Raw genomic sequence first — 20,934 nt, 5'->3', positions numbered from 1 at the left:
GCGCTCGACGCTTTTTAGCTAAAAATTACAATTTTTAAAATCGTAATTATTAAAACGTTTTTAAATTAAACTAATATAACTTTTTAAAAATGGACGATTCAAAAAATATATGTATATTAATAAATATCTTAGATATTGAGGATTTAAAATAGTAACACAAAAAGTAAAAATTTTTATCTTAACGTCTTGCTTCTATAGTTAAACGTCCCGCAAATTTAAACGAAATTATTATTTTTATGAAAAAAATCATAGTTTATATAGTAGTAAATAACTACTTAAATCATTTTATTATGATTTCTCCGTAAAAATTACATTACTAAATTATTAAGTATCAATTTTATACTAAATTAAATTTTCTAAATTAATTAATTTTTATGTATTATACTTATAAATAATAAAACTAATTAGCAGGATATATATATCAAGAAATAGTAATTGTTTTTTGGAATAGTTTAACAATTTCTTTTAAAAATTTAACACTATCTATTGGGATGCAATAGTATGTCAGTTCTAAAGTCCCCATATAATGAAGTCAAGTAATATTCAGTTAAACCATTGATTAATAATCGTTCTTTGGAACTATATTGTCTAATATGAATCATTAAATGAAAACCAGTTTAATGCTAACCCAACCATGCTGACTGAAGCATTTTTATGGTAACGATTTAAATTATTTCTTTTTTTTTCTTCTTTCTGCTTTAGGGGCCATTAAGGTCCATAGCAGCAAAACAAACTTCTTTTCATCCGTCTCTGTCAAGAGCTAATTTACAAGGATCGTTCATCCATTGTTGTTTAAGTTCCTTCTTACTTTTGTCGTTTTATCACTGATTCGGTCTTCCAGTCGGTCTCCTACCCTGCGGAGTCCATTTTAGTCATTAGTTATTGATCTAGCTCGTAATACATTACCAAACCAATCTAGACTTTTGTGACGTATTGTGCTATTATACTTGGTTTTCCAAAAAGTTCTTATGTTTGTGTTCTCTTTCCCTGTTTCCGTTGGTGCGTGTACGCATACTAATATTATATTCAATGATTTCGTGTCTACTCATAGTAAGGTTATCCTTTCTAATATAGGGTTAAATTCTTTTACGTGTGGTTCCATAGTCTCATGCACAGCAAAGTCACAACCAAAAGAGTGTCCTTCATCTATGCCAGAATAATACACTATATAATTTCCTACTTTTAACTGACTTTTTCCTAGCCATCTCATCTTTTGAAGCGCTATTATCTGTATTCCATACGATTCTAAGATATCAGTAAGATTTTGACAAGCTCCAGTTTTATAACGGCTTAGTGTGTTCCAATTCACTATCTGAAGTCCAGTTTTTCGAATTCCGTGTCCAGTCTTGATTCCATTTATTTGTGTCCGAGACTGATTCCGTGATGGTCTCATAACAAGTGTTTTTTTGTATAAGGCAAGGTTGTAAGCCCTGCGCTCAACCCCCAACCTGTAAGATCAGATCACAACAACCTTTTCTGGTCGAATTAATGGCTATTGCAATGCATCATTGATGCACTGGGCGATGGGGACGCCACTTTCCTAATGCCACAAAAAAAAAACTAATACAATGGGGAAAAGTATAAATTATATCTGTTAGTAATTTAAAACCATCGATAATATGTCCTATATATAAGAAAGGAGATCCCATAGACACCAAAAACTATTAGGGGAATCTCTACTCAACACTGCATATACGATCCTATCAAATATCCTGTTAAACCGTCTAAAACCTTTCACCGGTGACATCATTGAAGAATATCAGAGTGGCTTTATATTAGGTAGATCAACATTAGATCATATATTTACGTTGAAATAAGTTATAGAAAAGTACTACGAATTTAATAAACCACTACATTTAATATTCATTGACTTCAAGCAATCATATGATTCAGCAAAGAGAGCAGAAATATGAAGACATTTAAAATTGTTTGAGATCCCATCAAAATTAATATCAATAATAAGAGTAACAATAGAATGATCTATGGACCTATAAAAAACGAAGACAAAACATACGAAATTAGGTCTAACCGGTAAACATAAGAACTATTCGGTAAACCAAGTATAATAGCGGAAATACGACACAACAAACTAGATTGGTTTGGTAATGTACTAAGAGCTAGATCAATAACTAATGACTAAAATGGACTCCGCAGGGTAGGAGACCGACTGGAAGACCGAATCAGTGATAAATCTACAAAAGTAAGAAGGAACTTAAACAACAATGGATGAACGATCTCTGTGAATTAGCTCTTGACAGAGACGGATGAAATGAAGTTTGTTTTGCTTCTATGGACCTTTTTACCAAATTATTTAACTAGTGTAGTAATTTTAAGTTCATACACATGAGTAATTTAATATATAATACTCCACTTTATTGAGGTGTTACCAACAGAAGAGTAATCATGCGACAAACTACGCATCATTATAATGCCGTAGCAAATCTGAATAGTTTTACAATGATTCACCAGCAGTGGTTGTCGGAGCCAATAGAACTAATGACGTGACCTTCCCGCCGATATAGAACACAACGAGATCTCTGGAGCAATTAATGCGAATGGTTTTTATTAAGACGCCCTTTTAAGAGGAAAACACACAAGCGTGGCAATTTTGCAAAAGTTGATATGTGAATATAATAATATGAATTTTTCAGAGAACAAAAACAAATAATAATTTTTAATTGCACATTATTTAAATCAACACCCTTGTACAAATAATATACCTTACCAGTAAAATATGTATTTTATTTTTTTTAATGGATGACAGATTGCATACTAATTACACACATGATTAATTGTCCCAAAATGGTATTTTCATGATTTACTAAGTCTTAAATAAAAGTTGCAAATATAACCTCAAATTTTATTAAGACGACATAATAGACTATATTTTAAAATTGTACATAATAGCAAAATTAATAAAATAACCGTTACTAAGATTCCACGGCACGTCGACGATATTCTCTTAATATAATGGTAACTCTATCAATTTTCAATATAAAGAGTTCAAATTGAAATTAATATAAACTATGGAGTTATATTATAATATATATTTATAAAATAAGATAAGTTATGTACGTAAAATAATCGCTCCTATGAAATTATTAACAAATTAAACGTGATTGTTTTATTTTAGAAGTTTTATAGGTATCAGGGACTGTAAAATATCTATTCTGTCTTTTGTTGTAAGCAGTGGCGGATCCACGGGGGGGGTTTTCGGGTCCGGACCCCCCCCATGGGAATAATGTTTTTACATTTCATGCTAAAATTCTAGATGACTCAAGCTAAAAAAAATTTTTTCTTCCAAATTCAATTTATTTCATAATAAAAATAATTGTTAGTATTGTAATTCAAAATTTCGAGTGATTATAAAATATTTTTTTGAAAAATCGATAGATGATGAAGGATGTAACATGTTTTTTCAAGCACTCTTAAATTTTCGAGGTTTTTCGAAAAATTTTCTGAGAATTTCCTCTTCAGTTATATTAATGTGATGGTGGATGTTCAAAGACGCAAGGCCGTTGAGACGCTCCTGTACCATCGTGTTTCTAAGATAATCCTTAATCCGTCGTAAAGTCGAAAATGAGCGTTCTGGAGTTGCTGTTGTCACAGGTAACACTGCCAAAATTCGCAACATTTTGTTGACGTTTTTAAAAGTTTCATTATTCATGATCTGAAAAAATTGCTTCTGCTTAAATTTTTGATAGAAATATTTATTTACGTTATTCTGTTTAAAACCTCAAAGAAATCTCTTTTTTTTATTGGGAGATACTTACTGATAATGCATCAAGTGCATTTTCGATGTTCTGATTGTGGATTCGTTGTCTCCACATTTTGACTTCTGAAATGAAATTACTCTCGGAACAATCCAATACTTCTTCGTAAAATTGGTAAAGGCTGGCGCATTTTTTTTCATCATATTCTTGCTTGAGAAATAGCTGTCCGAAACTTTGAAAAACTATTTTGTGTTTTTGGAATCGACTTTCGAGATGACAAATGTAAGTATCAAGAAATGGAATGTAGAATGCGAGTTTGTAGTAATCTTCAACTGTTTGCGTTTCAATGTTGCAACGATATTTCTGTCGTTCACATCGACGAGGCGTTTTCATTTCAATTTCGTATTCAGAACAAATTTCAGAAACTTTTTCATAAATAATGTGGAAGTATGAATTTACGTTTTCCCGCTTTTCCTTGAAATCATTCAAAGCATCATCAGCCAATTTGGTTGCTTCTCCTAGATCTTGATTCTTTAACTGCAATTCTCGACTTAATGGTAAAACGAGGGAATTGATCGACTCCATTATTTGGCAGGAAATTTGAAATTCGACTGTGAAAATTGCCGTCAGAAGTTGAGATGCTAAGCTTGAAGTCTCTCGATCCCTCCACGTTTTTATTTCTTCTAACGCTTCAATAACAGCTGGTTGAAGTTCGACGTACGTTGATACAGCTTCATGAGATTGAGCCCATCTTGTAGGACAGATAGACTTCAATTTTTCTCTCCTTTGCTCACTTTTCTTCGTCATTTTGGCAATTTCGTTCTTTAAAATGCTTTGTCTCTTGGGCCAGTGAAAAAATGCTTGAATTGATCCGACAGTCCCCAACGCGTTTTTAATACCAGATACTTCGCAAGCTGCATTAATAGTTAAACTGAAGCTATGTGCAGCACAATGCACATAAATTGCAAGAGGAAAAAAAGATCTCAAATAAGCCTGCGCCCCGTGAAATTCACCACTCATTGCTGGAGCTCCGTCATATCCTTGGCCATACATAAATGAGCAATCCACGCCGATGTCGATCAGGTAATTTTTGATAGACTTTGCTAAAGCTTGTCCAGAAACGTCAGTTACTGGAACGAATCCAAGAAAATCCTCGCAGATATTAGGTTCAGAATCTAAGTATCGTACGCAAATAGAAAATTGCTCTATACTGGAAATATCAGTCGATTCATCAGCCAAAACTGAAAATCCTTTTGATTGATTTATTTTATCAACGATCTTTTTTCTGATCACTTCATGGCAAGTTTCAATAATTTCATTCTGAATGGTTTTGCTAAGATATGTTGCATTTTTTGGAGTGGACAGAAGGTTTTTTTTGAGCAGTTCGTCACCTTCAGCTCGATATCGTAGAAGTGCACGAAAGTTTCCTTCATTCAAATATTGTCCGGTAGTTTTTTTACTCATATCAGATTCGTTGTACAAACATCCGTCGTCTCTATGGCCACGAAGTGCAATGCCTTGACGTCCACACAAAATTATAGCGCTAACTATGGGTTTCAGTCTCTCATGATTTTCTTCTTTCGTTTTTAAAATTTGCTTGTTAAGTTGTTCATCGATAGATTTAGTTTTACCAAACTCGATATCACGTAAATTTTCAATACCAACAACGGATTTTTTATGGTAATCAAGGTTTTCGTGGTTTCGAAAAGTTTCTTTTGCGTGTTTCCATGTATTAAACGGCTTTTTGATAAGTTTTCCCAGACTTACATCGCCTATTCCACCGGTTTTCGTGCTAAAAGCTATGCAATACTTACAGTATGCACCATTTTCTTTAGCAGAATATGCCAGCCAATAAAATTCCTCTAGCCATTTTCTTTGAAACGATAAATTTTTTGCGGTCGATTTCGGAAACAAAAAATCAGCTGGTGGTACCCACGAATCATTTACGATGTTAAGAATTTCATTTGCATTTTTTTTACTTAAAAGTTTAGTTGAGGCTGAAGCTATGTCGTTTTTGAATGAAGGTGAATTTTTAATTTGGATTGACGTATTTTTTGTGGCTGATTGTTCGACAGTCTCTTGTGGATTTTCCTCAAGGTTCGACTTCTCTGTCTTTTCAATCTAAAAAAATATGTAAGAAACCCAGAATTTTTAGTTTATTTTTATTTTTATTCATTTTGAAAGTTATATTGTGTATTTTGAAATTAAAAATGATGTTTTGAAGAGGTAAAAAACGTAATAAGTCAACCACGTAGAGTGATACATTTCCTTAATCCAGCTATGCATGTTAAGTTATTATAAAAATATGTACAAGTTGAAAAGATTAGGAACGTAAACACTTGTTGACACAGAATGCTTGTTCACAGTAAAATATCTTGTGCAAAAAAATTTACATTTCAAGTAATTTTTTTTTTTTTTTGCACAAGAACAGTAAGTATAATTGAAACGAATTACACTTACTGTTCCTAGAAAAAAATTTCGTGTCTTACCTGTTTTTCCTTCTTTTTTATTTTTGATTCTGATTCTGGATCATGACGCTCGAAATAAGAGAATAATGTTCTCTTCATACTGTGAGGCGTATTAACAATCACTGTGATTACTTATCAACAAATGCTTGACACAATGTTTTCTGCTCGGTGAAAGAAACAGAAGAATAAAAGCGCGTTCATACAGAAAACGTAATAACGTCCGTTATTGAATTATTGTGATTAATTTCACGACGGTCACACACTTGATGTTTGTTGGATTTCCCGTCCGCTCGACGTCGACGACGTCCGATACATGCTATGACGGACGTAAATAACTCTTATCGGACGTCGTTGTTATTATTAAATATTATCGACTCAGTCACATGAATGCTATTTCGACGCACGTTAATAGTGAAAATCGTTCAATTGCTAAATTTTGTCCGTATAGAAGTATATATTAATTAAGTTTAAAATGAGCACATTATCCATTGTTTCTTGAATAAGTACAAATTTTTGCAACCCCCCCCCCACTCTTCTCAAAATTCTGGACCCCCCCCATTATGAAATCCTGGATCCGCCACTGGTTATAAGTATTTCAAGCCTTTCCAAAGAAAAATTTTTAAATACGCCTATAAATTATCTACATATTCTCATGGCAAAATTATTTGATTAATATAATAATCACAATTACATTTCTTTCTATGCTATATTCAGTAGCGGCTCGTGACTTGAATGATCGTACCCCTACTAAAATTAATTGAATATTCTTAATTGTATATTTTTATTAAAAAAGCAAATTTTAAATAGTTATAATATATTTGTCGTCTACGAACATTAAAGTTGTGTCCCTCGGTATATGTGAGTACGAACGCACACACGAGCTGTGTTTAGACGACCGACAGCGTTGTCTGAACAATATTCTGAAATGTATATTATGAGCGAGGCCCAATAGTGTGTGCGGGTACAGTTTAGCTGCAATTTGATGAACGGGTTTTGGACGACCGGCAGCGTCGTCCATAGGGTAAAATATTAATATATTAAAGGTAATTTATTTTTTGAATTAACTGCATGTACGCTCGTCGTTATCGGTTGCTATAGTAGTATAATCGCTATTATTATTATTTTCATTGTTATTTTCTACTGCGACCTTTGAAATAATAATATGTGGTGTAATTATGTTTTATTTTATTATATTTAATTTGAAAATTTTTTATACCTATGACTAGCGGTATTATATTTAAAGTCGCACCACCACCACCAGCACCCACGAACCACCATTGGCTATATTACACTATTTAGTTTTTCTAATTTCTATCAATATTTTTAATAGACATTAATACTTTAATTTTTTTCGACCATTTCAGTTTTAAATCATGATCTTATGTTTGAAAAACAATTTTAATAAAAATTCCATTACCATAATTACCATTTTGACATTCTTCTATTTTTTTCTCATTGTTTTTAGGTACCCTATAAAAAAAATTTATTATTCATATAAAATTTTTAAAATTCTTAGAAATCTTAAAACTCAACTGTAAAAGTATTTTATTTGAAGTTTCAATGTTTTCAGAATCACTTATTTCTATAGATACACTTTCTTCCAATTCTAAAGATTCTGATTTGCTATCACAAAAACTACTTTTGTCTGATGTCGAAAAATCTGAAAGCTTACTTTTTAAACTGGAACTATCAATTGAAGTATTACTCATCAAAGAACGTGGACGTGGTATGGGTACACAAGTATAATCTAGACATTATCCATAAAAATTAAATATTAATTAAAAATTTTTTTCAACTTTAACTATTATTGGTAGAATATAAAAAAAAATTTTTCTGAATTCTGAAAAAACTGATTTTATTTTTGGGAGATTAGTTTTCTAAACCAGTGGTCTATTTACCGGACTTTGAAGTCCAGATGCCCTTTATTGATATAAAATCAACATGGGCGCATATTGGTGGATATGTAGAATCTTGGCCTCTCACAAAGCATTTAGTCTATACATAAAGAATGTCTTAAACTCAAAAGATTGAAGACACATTATGACGGTACTGAAACACTAGGAGGTCCCCATTTTCTTCGTGAAATGTTACGCTTGTAAATCTTATTGCACCTTGGGCAATTTTTTATACTAAATAAGTATGTAGATGTAGAAAAAACTTGTAAGCCCTACAGAAATTGGTTGTCGGTCTAGCATTATGTAACATAATATTCGATAGCGAATTGAGCTGATATGATTAGATTCATGGACTTAATATATTCTCGGGTTCTTCTATAGCTGAAGTAAAAGTTAAGTGTATGAAATTACTACAATAAAATCAAATTAAATCAACAAATGAATCTATTATTACAATGGATCACAATAGATTTTACAAATATAAGCTGGTCGATGGCTTCATAATATAAAAGTAAGCGAGCTGATTAAATATTGATAATTTTTTTACTGATTTTTATTTAAGAATAAAAAAAATTTTTTGTTAAATTTACTTTTGTAATTAGCTACAGTTTAACTATATATATATAATCAAATATGAGAAAACAAATCCAAAGCCATATTTGGTATTAAAACCAAAACATTTTTATAAGAGAAAACTCTTATACCTTATAAGAGTGTTAATTATATTTTTTTTTAGGAGAACATATATATTTAATTAGCTTACTAAATAAACTGTAATGTTGCAGAATTTGAAAAGTTCTTTTTAGTCAATTCTTATCAGTATGTGTGCATTAGGTATTAAGTATGTCCCCAATTATAAAATCAACTTATATACCAGTCAACCGATCCATCCAATGGTCAGTACCCGGTTTGTTGTGACAGTTTGACTGCACACAGTGCATCCCTATATTTATATCACTCCCCATGAACCAAATCAAAGTTGGCACCTTCACCACCGATCACCGGCCACTATACGATGCTACCTTTTTTTTCTCTCTTCTCAACTATACTACTGAAGCGACAAGTAGTCTGTCTGTATATTTTTTTGTTGTGAAAAACACGTTTCTGTATTTTATTGTCCTCCGTTTATTTTATTAAAATAAAACGTCGAGTCGACCTGCCGTCTACTCATTGGGTCAACCAGGCTGTATTTTTTTTTTGTCCTCCGTTTTTTTTTTAAATAAAACGTTGAGGCGCAACTATGGCCAGTGGTGGGCCGTCACTCAAGAACACGATCAACAAGTATAACATGAAACCCTCCTGTTCTACGCTATTATTAATGTTGTGTATATAGCGCCTCTTTTTCTCCTTTTTTTTTATTATTCTTTCCTTATGAATATATAAATTTAAAATAATAATTATAAACTTTAAATCATTAAAAAAAAATGTTATTATATTATACCAGGGCCGGGCCGAGGGCCTGGCAAAGTGGGCGCCTGCCAGGGGCGCAAAATATCTAGTCAGAATTGGGGCGCAAAATTTGATGAAGTCATTAAATTAGATTTTAAAAATCAAAACCAAAATATTATAATAATTTAAAAACTATTATTGGATGGAAATACGACGTTACCGAAATGATACTATAAAGTGTGAACTACCTAGTATTAAACAAGTATAATGTATAATAATGTCCATATTAATTATACACGTAGCCCGTAAGTATAATTTATAATTGTGAGGAAAAAGTGATATAAATTATTTCGCTTTAACTCATAGTCGCCGGGTAATAAACAAATTTAAAAATACAATTTGCGGGCGACAATAATACCGGATAATCACTCGCCGGCTCGTCGTGTCTAAAAATAGTCTTATCTTTCCATCAAATTTAATAGTCGATACTCGATATAGCTATATATATATATATACTGTATATAATATACATTGCGATACGAGTATACGACTATACGAGTCACGTCAGCTTTGATTTGTTCAGTTAGGTTGTACCAATTCGAACATTATTCATTTTGTTTTGACCTGCTGATCTATTACGTTGTCACTCGTTTGGCGAAATTAAGAATTACGTGAGTGAAAACAATTAATTTAACATTGTAGTATTCTTGATATGGTATGATCGCAAAAGTCCAGATTTAAAAAGTTCGTACATCATTTGCTTACCCTTATTAATTTCATACTGTCATTAAATTATTATTACTAAGCGATACATATTACGTGCCTACCGAAGCTATGTTATCAAAAAATTACGATAATACCTTTTTTATTCATAGTTCATACCTTGTTGTTCATATCACGGTTATAGTGAGTGGCGTAGCCAGGGGGGGTTTGGGTGTTAACCCCCCCCCAAATCATTTTTGGGATTCTATTCTAGAACAAATTGATAAAGTAAATTTAATATTACAGAATCAAAATCAAACTATTGATGTGGCAACCAAAAGTTTAGAAGGTTTAATTGAATGCATTCAAAATATAAGAGAAAATGGTTTTGAAAATACATTGAATGAAGTTAAAAAAATTGCACTTTTATTTAATATAGCCACTGATTTTCCAACTACAAGAAAAATAAAACGCAAAACATACGAGTCAAATAATATAAAAACTAGTATAACGAGGGAAAGTATTGAAACTAATGTAAAACTACAATGCTATCAATCTCTAGATTCTATTATTACGAGTCTAAAATGGAGATTTGAAAAAATGTATAATGTATCTTCAAAATTTGCATTTTTGTCCGGTCAAAATTTATCGAGTATGGAAATAAATGATATTAGAAAATGGTCGGATGATCTAGCGTTGTTATACAGTGTTGATTTGAATGGTAGTGAATTATACGCTGAAGTTCAAAGTTTCAAATTTCAAGCTTCAAAATTAATAGCATCATTTAAAACTGCAACATCTTTTGAATTTTTAAAATGCATACATCAAAATTCTCTACAAGATGTATACCCAAATTTAGAAGTGGCATTAAGAATTTTTTTAACAATGCCTGTTACTACAGCTACTTGCGAGAGAAGTTTTAGTAAATTAAAGATCATAAAAAATTATCTTCGTTCCACCATGGTTCAAGAACGTCTAACAAATTTAGCAATACTTTCAATCGAACACGAAATTGCATCTAAAATGGACTACACTTTAGTAATTGAAGAATTTGCTTCCAAAAAAGCCAGAAAAGTTAAATTTTAATAATTATGTTTTTTTTTATGTAAAATGTAAATGTAAGAGACAAAAGATATACTCTTAGTATTTAAAGGAATAAGATATTATTTGAAAATTAATAAAATATGATTACATTGTATTAATTATTTTATGGTAGGGGGGCGCAAAATTTTCATTTTGCCAGAAGCGCCACTATTGATCGGCCCGGCCCTGTATTATACATGGCCTTTCTCTTTTTACTCTTCTCTCATTTTATTATTAATATTTGTTTTTTTTTTTTAATCAAAACCTAGTAGCTCCGTCAACGAGTACTATCCTCGCTTGGCTCGGTTACTAGGTCACTGTTAAGTGTTCCCCTGGACAGTGGGTAAATAGTAAGCCCTCTGGATTGGCTGAAACCTTACAAAACAATGATCATATTTAGAAAATGCTTGTTGGTTTGGTTTCAATTTTTCAACTAATATTTTTAAAGTGATTACTATTATAAAATATATTCACACAATACACTATTGGTAAGATACGAATTAAGATTATTTTTAAGATATTGACATTTTTATACCTAATCGAAGAGAGTCTAAAGAATGTCTAATGTTATACATTTGAAAGTAATTCATAATTATTTAAAATTAAAATTATATTAAAAATATTAATTCAAAATAAAAAAAATATTAAATTCAAAGAGCCACAAAAAAATCCCGGATACCATCTAATTACTATTAACGCTAAACTCCAGCATTCACAACACTACTTATAAATGAACGAAACATTTGTTCAATTATTGCTTATGTAGTTAAAAACTACGAGTAAAATTAATTTGATGCATAGATAAATTTAGTTTGATTAATAATAGTATTTTTTACATTGAGCATATTATGATTAAATTACTTTTTTTTTCTTTCCAATTTTGATCTTCTATTAATGATGTTTCATTGACAATAATAGAATCTGTGACTTTTCTAAATAAAACAGAATAAAATATAAAAAGCAATTAATTAAATCAATGTTATTATTAAAACTCACAGAAAAAATTGTTAAAAAATACAATTAAATTATTTAGTTCATAAAATATAAATTTATTAAGATTTTTTTTCCAAAAAAAAAAAAATAATTATTATTCCTAAAATGTGGTTCCTTAAATTTGTTGCCATTGGCAATGATCATCAATCGCTCCCCATCTTGTAATGATTAAAAAAAAGATTCTTTTTCTTTAAAAAAATATTAAGAGCCCCATACAACTCTTACACATAAGAACCCATAAAAATGATTTAATTAAGAAAAAAAATTTTGAAATAGTACTTCAGAAGTTCTAGATATTTTTTTAACATATTGAAAGAAGAAAGTGGCAGAGTAAATGTGTAAAGATAAAAATATCATAGTCCACACTTAACCTCCAGTCTATATTTTAAAATAGTTATAACTACTATAATGATGAGTTAAAAGTTGTATTTGACAATAATTTTCTTAATTAAATTATTTATAAGCTAGCTATATAAGTATGTTACCATTTAAAAAATTATGTTAACACCCTTATAAGATAAAAAAGATGAATTAAAAAAAACCAGTGCGTTTACCAGTATGCGGAGATGAAGTGAAAATTCTTTCAGAATATTGAGAGAATATAAGGTTTGTAATGAAATAAAATAAAAGAATACACCTAAACATATTATTATTAATAATTTTCTTACTTTATTCTTCTTCTTCTTCCTCGCCTTAATCCCAACTACTTGGGGTCGGCCACCCTTATCCTAAACTTCCACTTGACACGATCTCCCACATCATCTACGCTCACATCAGCTGTCACCAAATCGCACACAATAGCATCCCTCCATCTCTTTTTTGGTCTTCCTCTATCTCTTCTTCCTTCAACATTCATTTCTATAACTGTTTATACAGCTTCCGGTTCTTCTCTCCTCATAACATGACCAAAACATCTAAGTCTATTTTCTCTTATCTTATCCACGATTGACGCTACACCTATACTCCCTCTTATATGCTCGTTCCTTATCCTATCATCTCTTATCACTCCACTCATCCATCTAAGCATTCTCATCTCTGCTACACTCATTCTTTGCTCAACTCCCTTGTCAACCACCCAACACTATGAATTATACATCATAGCTGGCCTTATTGCAGTCTTGTAGAATTTACCTTTCAGCCTCATTGGAATTCTTTTATCGTATAAGACGCCAGACGCTTCTCTCCACTTCAACCAACCGCACTTAATTCTGTGTCTTACATCCTCGTCAATACCACCACTCTTTTGTACAACTGACCCTAAATACTTAAAACTCTCCACCTCTCCAATCACGTCCACGCTTATTGTCACTGACCTCCTCATTTCACCTACCTTGTGTTCTCCTTTGTCAAACTCGTATTATATACTCTGTCTTACTTCTACTTATTCTTAAACCCTTTTCTTCAAGAGCTGATCTCTACACCTTTAGCCTTTGATTAATTTTCTCCCTATTTTCTACTATTAACAAATAGTAAATATCGTCAGCAAACAACATGCACCACAGCACCTTTCCTTGTATTTTTCTAGTAATTTCATCCATCACTATAGAGAATAAGTAAGGGCTTAAAGAAGAACCTTGATGCACTCCTACTCTTACCCGAAAACCTTCTGATAGTCCTCCTACACTTTTTACCCTGATACAAGTGCCATAATACATATCTTCTATTATATTAATGTACCTTTTCGGGACTCCTTTTCTCATTAATGAACACTTTAAAACCTCTCTCGTTACTCTTTCATACGCTTTCTCCAAATCCATAAATACCATACACAGCTTTTTCTTCTTTTCCCTAAACTTTTCTATTAGTTGCCTCACACAACATACCGATGTCTCATTTCTTATTTTCTTATCTATTGCCTTTTCCCAAATTTTCATACTATGACTCATAAGCTTTATGCCTCTATAATTTCCACACTCCTGTATGTCACCTTTACCTTAAATATCTGCACCACAATACTATTCCTTCAGTTATTTGGAATTTTTTCTTCTAATAAGATTTTATTTAAAAGTTCCTTCAACCACATTATGCCAACACCGCCTATTATTTTCCATATTTTTACTGGCACTTTATCTGCTTTATTCTTTTTCATTGATGCCACAGCCTCCCATACCTCTTTCTCACTAATTAAATCTACCAGTCCCTCATTCCACGAGATATCCTTTAATGTCTATTTTGGGTACTCTTCATTCAATAATTTTTCAAAATACTCTTTCCACCTTTTTTTCACATCATCATCACTCAAGGGTACCTTATTATCAACACTTTTTATATACCTTATATAATGATAATCTTTAGACCTTTTCTCTCTTATCTTTGCAAGTCTATAGATTTCTTTCTTGCCTTCCTTTGTTCCTAGCCTATCATACAACTCTTTATACCTCTTAAACTTCGCCTTACTTACTGCACACTTGGCTTCTTTGCACAAGCGTTTATATTCCATCCAGTCTTCTCTCATTTTGCTCTTCTACCATACTTTGAATTACTTTTTCTTACTTTCTATGATTTTTTGAACGTCCTCATCTCACCACCAGGTTTCCTTGTTTCCTGGCATTCTACTCTTACTCTCACCAGCAATCTTCTTTGCAGTATTCTTTACACAACTAAATTTTCTTATTTTATTGCCACGAAAAATATAATGGGCTTATGCTAACTGAAATAACTTATATACATTTTTTATTGGACGTTATGAAGTTATCGTGTTATAATCGCATCTACTATGTGGTTCTTTATGCACAGTCAAAACTATTTGAAATTAAATTATTTAATTATGTATCTGTCTAGTCAGACTATTTCTTAGTTAAAACAAAAATTCAAATTAAATTACCATGAAGATGAACGAAAAAGGTGAAAATAGAAGAAAAAATTGATATAAGAAATTCAAAAATATTACATCAATATAAGAACGATCTAAAATATAAACTGGGGGCAGAGTAGAAGCAGAAAACATTGAAACCCGTAGGAAAAAAGTAGAGAATATAATAAAAACAATCGCTGTGGAACATCTAGGAAAAAAAAAGTGTAAAAATATAAAGGGTATAACGATAAATGTCAGAGAGCTATCGAAGATAGGGATAAAGCAAGATCATTGATGCTTATAAACCCAAACACAGAAAAGAATAATAAATTTGTACAAAAACTTAGAAAAACTATATCCACAATAAGAGAAAAACAGTCATAGGAAAAGGAAAAAATAGAACAAGTCGAAAAAAATAGTATAAACCCAAAGATTTTCTTCAAACAAACAAAAGAACAAAAAATGGGATATATCCTCAGATCAGAAATAATAAGAGATGAAAACGGAACACTTGTAACAAATGGAGAAGAAATTGTAAAACAATTTGGGAATTACTTCAATTAATTACTCAAACCACATAAACGACAATTTCATCCATAAATAGAGTACTATACTGCAGAACTCGAAGATATGGACCCAACAGACAAAGAAATTATTACAGTGATAAATGGATTGAAAAACAACAAATCACCGGGCGAAGATAGATTAGCTGCGGAATTTATTAAGTATGGTGGAGAGGAATTAATAAATGAAATAGGTAAATTAATCGTAGAAATATAAAATACAGAAGAAATAACAAAATAATGGCAATTAGCAATAATTTGTCCAATCTATAAAAAGGGAGATATTTCAAGCTATCAAAACTTCCTAGGAATGTCATTATTGAACACGATGTATAAAATATTATCAGGTACCATATTAAACAAGACTATGCCTTATACAAAACATATTAATGGAGACTACCAGTGTAGTTTTATGAGAGGAAAATCCACCATAGACCAAATTTTCACGGTTAAACAACTAGTTGAGAAACATTATGAATTCGACAGGGCCTTACATTTATTGTTTGTTGACTATAAACAAGCAAATCACTCAGTCAATAGAGAAGTGTTATGGAATGCACTCATAATCTTTGGAATATCATACAAAACAGTGAAAATGATCAAACAATGCATAAATAAAACTAGATATAAAATTTAATTCATTCAATAAATTTGAAGTTAAGACGGGACTCCGACAGGGAGATGCATTATCCCCAGTACTCTTTAATATAGCGCTGGAAACAGTATTAAAGAAAACGAAGAGCAAGTATGATGGGTTAAACTTGGAAGATAACATAAGACAATGCGGAATTTTAGCGTATACAGATGATATTATAATATTAGTGTATCAAGTAAACAATAAGTAATTATGGGCACTAAGGAGCTAATAAAAATGAGCAACAAATCAACGAATCAAAGACTAAATATATGGTAATATCAAAACGAGAAAATAATGGAGAACATAAGAAACTGAGAATTTTAAGTTTGAAAGAGTACATAGTTTTAAATATCGGTGTGTTACAATAAATAGCAATAATAGTTATCACGAAGAAATTAATATAAGACCTACTGCAGCGAATATATGTTATTATGGGTTAACGAGCACATTTAAATCAAAACAAGTATCAATAAAATCAAAAATTACAATATACAAAGTAATTATCAGACCAGTTCTTTTATATGCTTTTGAAACAAGAAGAATATATGAGCCAAAAAGAAATAATATCACACAACAATATGAAAGTAGAAGTAACATAGAATCATAACAGCTATATAAAGAACCGGACATAGTAGCTTCTATATTGTAATACTGCTACTATTACAATATTATAATAATATTATTATTACTATATTACAATATAGAAGAATTGCATGGGCTGGCCACATATGGAGGTCAAATAGCCTAATGAAAGTGATATTAAAATGGAAGCCCTTTGGGAAAATATCACTAAGCAGACCAAAACAAAGATGGATAAATAAAGTAAAAAAGACTTTAGAAGATATTGGAATATAAGATATGGAAACAGTAGCACAGGATAAAGACAAGTGAAAACTAATTTGTGTTACGGTAATGGGCCACATAGTCTTTGAAAAATCGAAGAATAAGAAAATATTAACTATTATTATTTATTAACAAAAGTATATACAGTAATCGGTTTATTATAAACCACACGATTACTCGCAAAATAAATAGAATATTGGAAAAATGAAATTTAATTTCTTTTAGAACTTGGCGGTAAATTGGAAAAGATTTTACCAACAATTTGAAATATTCCTTTTAGCATTAGGCAGTTATGAAAAATCAGATGAGGTAATAATAGTTATTTTGTAAAATGTTGCTGCCAGAAGTTAGTTGATATTTACAATACATTCACCTTTGACCGGCGAATAAAGAGAAATTATGATAACGTAACAACTTTGTTTAGAAATCATTTCAAACCAAAAAAATACATTATATTCGAACGATTTAAATTTTATTATTGTAACCAAAAACCGGACCAGTCCATTGGGGAATATGCCACGAAAATAAGAACATATAATCAAGCTGTGAATTCAGTAAAACTGAAAACATGATCAGAGACAAATTAATTATTGGTATCAATTAGTTGAAAATAAAAGAAAAGCTGTTACACGAATCTGACGTGACATTAGAAAAGACGATTGATATTGCAAAAAAATTGGTAGCAATCAAACAACAAATGAATGAAATGTTTAGTGCTAACGAGTAAAAAGGAAGAAAAAGAACAACCAGATAATGTTGATATTCATGTTTATGAGACGAATAAAGGCGGTGAAGAAAACTATTTTCTGGATTCGGTCTCATTCATGTTGTAAATTGAACCGGAATGGACTAAAGGATAATCATAGAAAGCAAAGAAGTGACATGCAAATTGGATACAGGTTCACAAACAAATGTAATGGGAGTCGACACACTACAAAATGTTTTGTGAAAAGAGTTGAAACTGGAGAAAACTAACATAAAGTTAGTAGTTGATAATAATACATTAAGTCCTTGTGGCACAATAGTTTTGGATATTACAGTAAATAATTTTAAATGTGAGATAAAATTTATGATAGTAGATATCGTCCCATATTAGGGTTGAATACATGTAAAAAATTTAATTTAATTAAGAGAACATCTTAATAAACATCTTAGAGAAGTCAATGCGGTAAACGAGGTTCACTTTTTTAGTAAACAAGATTTAATTTCATACTACCTAAAAGTCTTTAACGGGTTGAGAACTTATCCTGGTAGACCTTACTCAATAAAACTAAAAAATGATGTTAAACCAATATCTTTTCCAGCTCGTCGAGTAGCAAAGAGTTTATTACCAAAACCAAAAAATAAAATAGATGAATTAGTTAAACAAAATGGCATAGTTAAAGTAGATAGTTCAACATCGTGGGTTCATAATATAGTGTTAGTTGAAAAACAAAACGATGACTTAAGAATTTGCTTGGATCCAAAGTATCTAAATGAGAATATAGTAAAGGATTCTGATCCTATTTCTAATCATGAAAAAATTTTATCTGATTTAAAAAATAAAACATTTTTCACCGTCCTACATTTGAAAAGCTCTTTACATCAAATAAAGCTCGATGAAAACTCAGCCGAGCTATGTTGTTTCTCAACACCGTTCGGAAGGTATTAATTCATTAAAAGTCCGTTTGAATTGTCAGTATTATCTGAAGTGTGTCAGAGTAAAAATTCTGACATTTTAGTGGGTATAGAAAGTGTAAAAGTATACATAGATGACATATATATAGCTGCCGAAAATGAAAAAAAAACACGATGAAATACTTAAAGAGGTTTTAGAAAACGCTATAAAATCAGGTATATCACTTAATGAAAAAAAAAAGTTCAAACAATCACAGATAAAAATGTTGGGCTTTATTGTATGTAAAGCAGGTATTAAAATAGATTCTGATAGTTTAATTGCAATCTGTAAACTAGATATTCCTAAAAATAAAAAACAAGTTATGCGATTTCTAGGTATAGTAAAATATTTCACTAAATTAGTACCAGACTTTAGCAAGGTTCGCGCACCATTAAGAGAATTAACAAAAGACAAAATAGAGTGGAAATGGTCAGATAAACAATAAAACTAAATGAAATTAAAAAATTATTAACGTGTTCACCAATTCTTGTACACTTTGATAAAAACAAATTAATCGAAGTACCATCTGATGTATCAAAAGATGGCGTAGGTGCAGTTTTACTCCATGAGGGATCAGTTGTGCTTCTAAAAAATTATTTAAATCACAAAAAAGGTACTTTTGAGAGCTTCTGGCAATAGTAATAGAATATGTAAATAATAATTGACTGAACAATAGTAACATTCAGAGAGAGATGTCTAGTTTCTACAAAATTTGACGATTGTTAATCGTGTGTTATTAATAATGTGTGTTTAATAATAAAATAGTCATTCCACGGGCTAAGAGGGCAAATGTTTTACATGAAGGTTATTTTGGTATAAATAAATGTAAATCTAGAGCAAGGGAGTTAATTTACTGGCCTAAAACTAATAATGACATCGAAAAAATTGTAAATAATTGTGAATTATATGATACATTTAAAAGTAACAATAGTAAATTACCGATGTTAATTCATGATATTCCGTGCAAGCCATGGCAAAAAATAGGCACAGACATTTTAGAGTATAAATCAAAGTCATTTCTAGTCGTAATTGATTATTTTTCAAAGCGGTTTGAGCTTAAAAACATTAAAGATAAGTCTGCTTCACACATAATAAAAACCTTTATAAACATTTTTTCTATTCATGGTTGCCCGGATGAGATTGTTTCGGACAACATTCCCTTTAACAGCCTAGAATTTAAACACATATATAGAATTACAATACATAGAATTTTGCACTGAGTAGAACATTAAATCACTTTATAGTAGTCCGCATTATCCTAAAAGCAACGGTCAGGCAGAAAAGACTGTGAGTACATGTAAAAAAATCTTAAAAAAATCAGAGGAGAAAAAGAGCAATATAAATATATTTCTGTTGAACTATAGAAACACAACAAAGAGCATTTGGGGCTATCACCAGCTCAATTGTTGATGGCTCGCAGGTTGAAAGATAAGTTACCGGTAGTAAATAATTTATTAGAACCGTCTAAGTTAAGCTTAAGTCAAATAAAAAATAATCTTTTTAGTAAAAAACAAAGAAGTTATCATGATAAAAATAGTAAAAATCTTAAAGAGTTATAAGTTGGGGTACTGTGTTATTTAAGACAGACTATAACATGAAAAAATAGGTGCGAGGTAAAGTAGTAGGTTTAGCGACTACTCCAAGGTCTTTTATTGTGACGGGGGAAGATGGAGATAGGTACCGTAGGACTATAGAACACCTAATACTAAAACAGGGGGTAATATGGGGAAATAATAACAATTTATCCTGTATTAATAAGAGTATTGAATCAAAAAATAATTATGAACCTCAGGAACGCAAACTTCGTCCCTGTGAGAAACTATGTTTACCTAAACGATATACTTAATATTTTAAATCAATATAAGTTTTATTTTATGTGTTATAAAATAATATCATATGTTTATATGTTTAATAATTATATATTATAATGATTAACATTTAATATTTTACAAAATATGTATTAATTTATATTAAAAAATAAATATAGTTTAAAAAACTAAAAAAACACGCTTTTAAAGCACATCGAACTAAAAAGTTAAAAATAATTTTTAAAATAAGTTTAAAATAATTATGAACAAAAAATACTAGTATTATTGTGATAAAAGCGTCGGGCGCTCAATATACGAAAAATATGACACAAAGCACCCACGCTTTTATCACAATAATACTAGTATTTTTTGTTCATAATTATTTTAAA

The 20,934-nt window shown here is 30.7% G+C and overlaps 3 protein-coding genes across 13 annotated transcripts in view; 1 reads left to right on the top strand and 2 right to left on the bottom strand.

Annotated features, from left to right (window-relative positions):
• LOC126908328 (jouberin-like) overlaps nt 1-20,934 on the bottom strand; it is a 71,005-nt gene that overhangs the window by 43,788 nt on the left and 6,283 nt on the right. For 6 of the 11 annotated variants that reach the window (XM_050690279.1, XM_050690278.1, XM_050690269.1 and 3 more), the window contains 3 exons: nt 12,112-12,182; nt 7,715-7,928; nt 7,599-7,651 (listed from right to left, as the gene is read on the bottom strand). In XM_050690279.1, coding sequence (XP_050546236.1) covers nt 7,599-7,651; nt 7,715-7,928; nt 12,112-12,182 — 338 coding nt within the window. Of the gene's footprint in view, nt 1-7,598; nt 7,652-7,714; nt 7,929-8,950; nt 9,074-10,347; nt 10,392-12,111; nt 12,183-12,911; nt 14,910-20,934 lie in introns of those variants that run through there. The other 5 variants (XM_050690274.1, XM_050690270.1, XM_050690277.1 and 2 more) reach the window with 5 other exon arrangements.
• On the bottom strand, nt 3,184-6,750 carry LOC126908327 (52 kDa repressor of the inhibitor of the protein kinase-like). The gene is made up of 3 exons (XM_050690268.1): nt 6,203-6,750; nt 3,774-5,834; nt 3,184-3,670 (listed from the first exon to the last, which is right to left on the bottom strand). The coding sequence occupies exons 1-3, from the start codon at nt 6,278-6,280 to the stop codon at nt 3,419-3,421; spliced, it is 2,391 nt and encodes a 796-aa protein (XP_050546225.1). The 5' UTR covers nt 6,281-6,750; the 3' UTR covers nt 3,184-3,418.
• Nucleotides 9,608-11,437, top strand: LOC126908363 (uncharacterized). The gene is made up of 2 exons (XM_050690363.1): nt 9,608-10,136; nt 10,474-11,437. Exon 2 carries the CDS (start codon nt 10,768-10,770, stop codon nt 11,251-11,253), a length of 486 nt encoding a protein of 161 aa, XP_050546320.1. The 5' UTR covers nt 9,608-10,136; nt 10,474-10,767; the 3' UTR covers nt 11,254-11,437.

Source organism: Daktulosphaira vitifoliae, unplaced genomic scaffold, assembly GCF_025091365.1.
Source record: "Daktulosphaira vitifoliae isolate Bord-2020 unplaced genomic scaffold, ASM2509136v1 Scaffold_5, whole genome shotgun sequence".
Lineage (NCBI taxonomy): Eukaryota > Metazoa > Arthropoda > Insecta > Hemiptera > Phylloxeridae > Daktulosphaira > Daktulosphaira vitifoliae.
This window is presented reverse-complemented; position numbering and strand designations above follow the sequence as displayed.

What these genes read in the sequence shown, in the direction of transcription:
- LOC126908363 (XM_050690363.1), top strand. Translation starts at nt 10,768, where the DNA reads ATGTATAATGTATCTTCAAAATTTGCATTTTTGTCCGGTCAAAATTTA.
- LOC126908327 (XM_050690268.1), bottom strand. Translation starts at nt 6,280, where the DNA reads ATGAAGAGAACATTATTCTCTTATTTCGAGCGTCATGATCCAGAATCA. An exon ending in TAAAAAAGAAGGAAAAACAG is followed by an intron (nt 5,835 to 6,202) that starts GTAAGACACGAA and finishes ATATTTTTTTAG; the next exon opens with ATTGAAAAGACAGAGAAGTC. An exon ending in ATGCACTTGATGCATTATCA is followed by an intron (nt 3,671 to 3,773) that starts GTAAGTATCTCC and finishes CAATTTTTTCAG; the next exon opens with ATCATGAATAATGAAACTTT.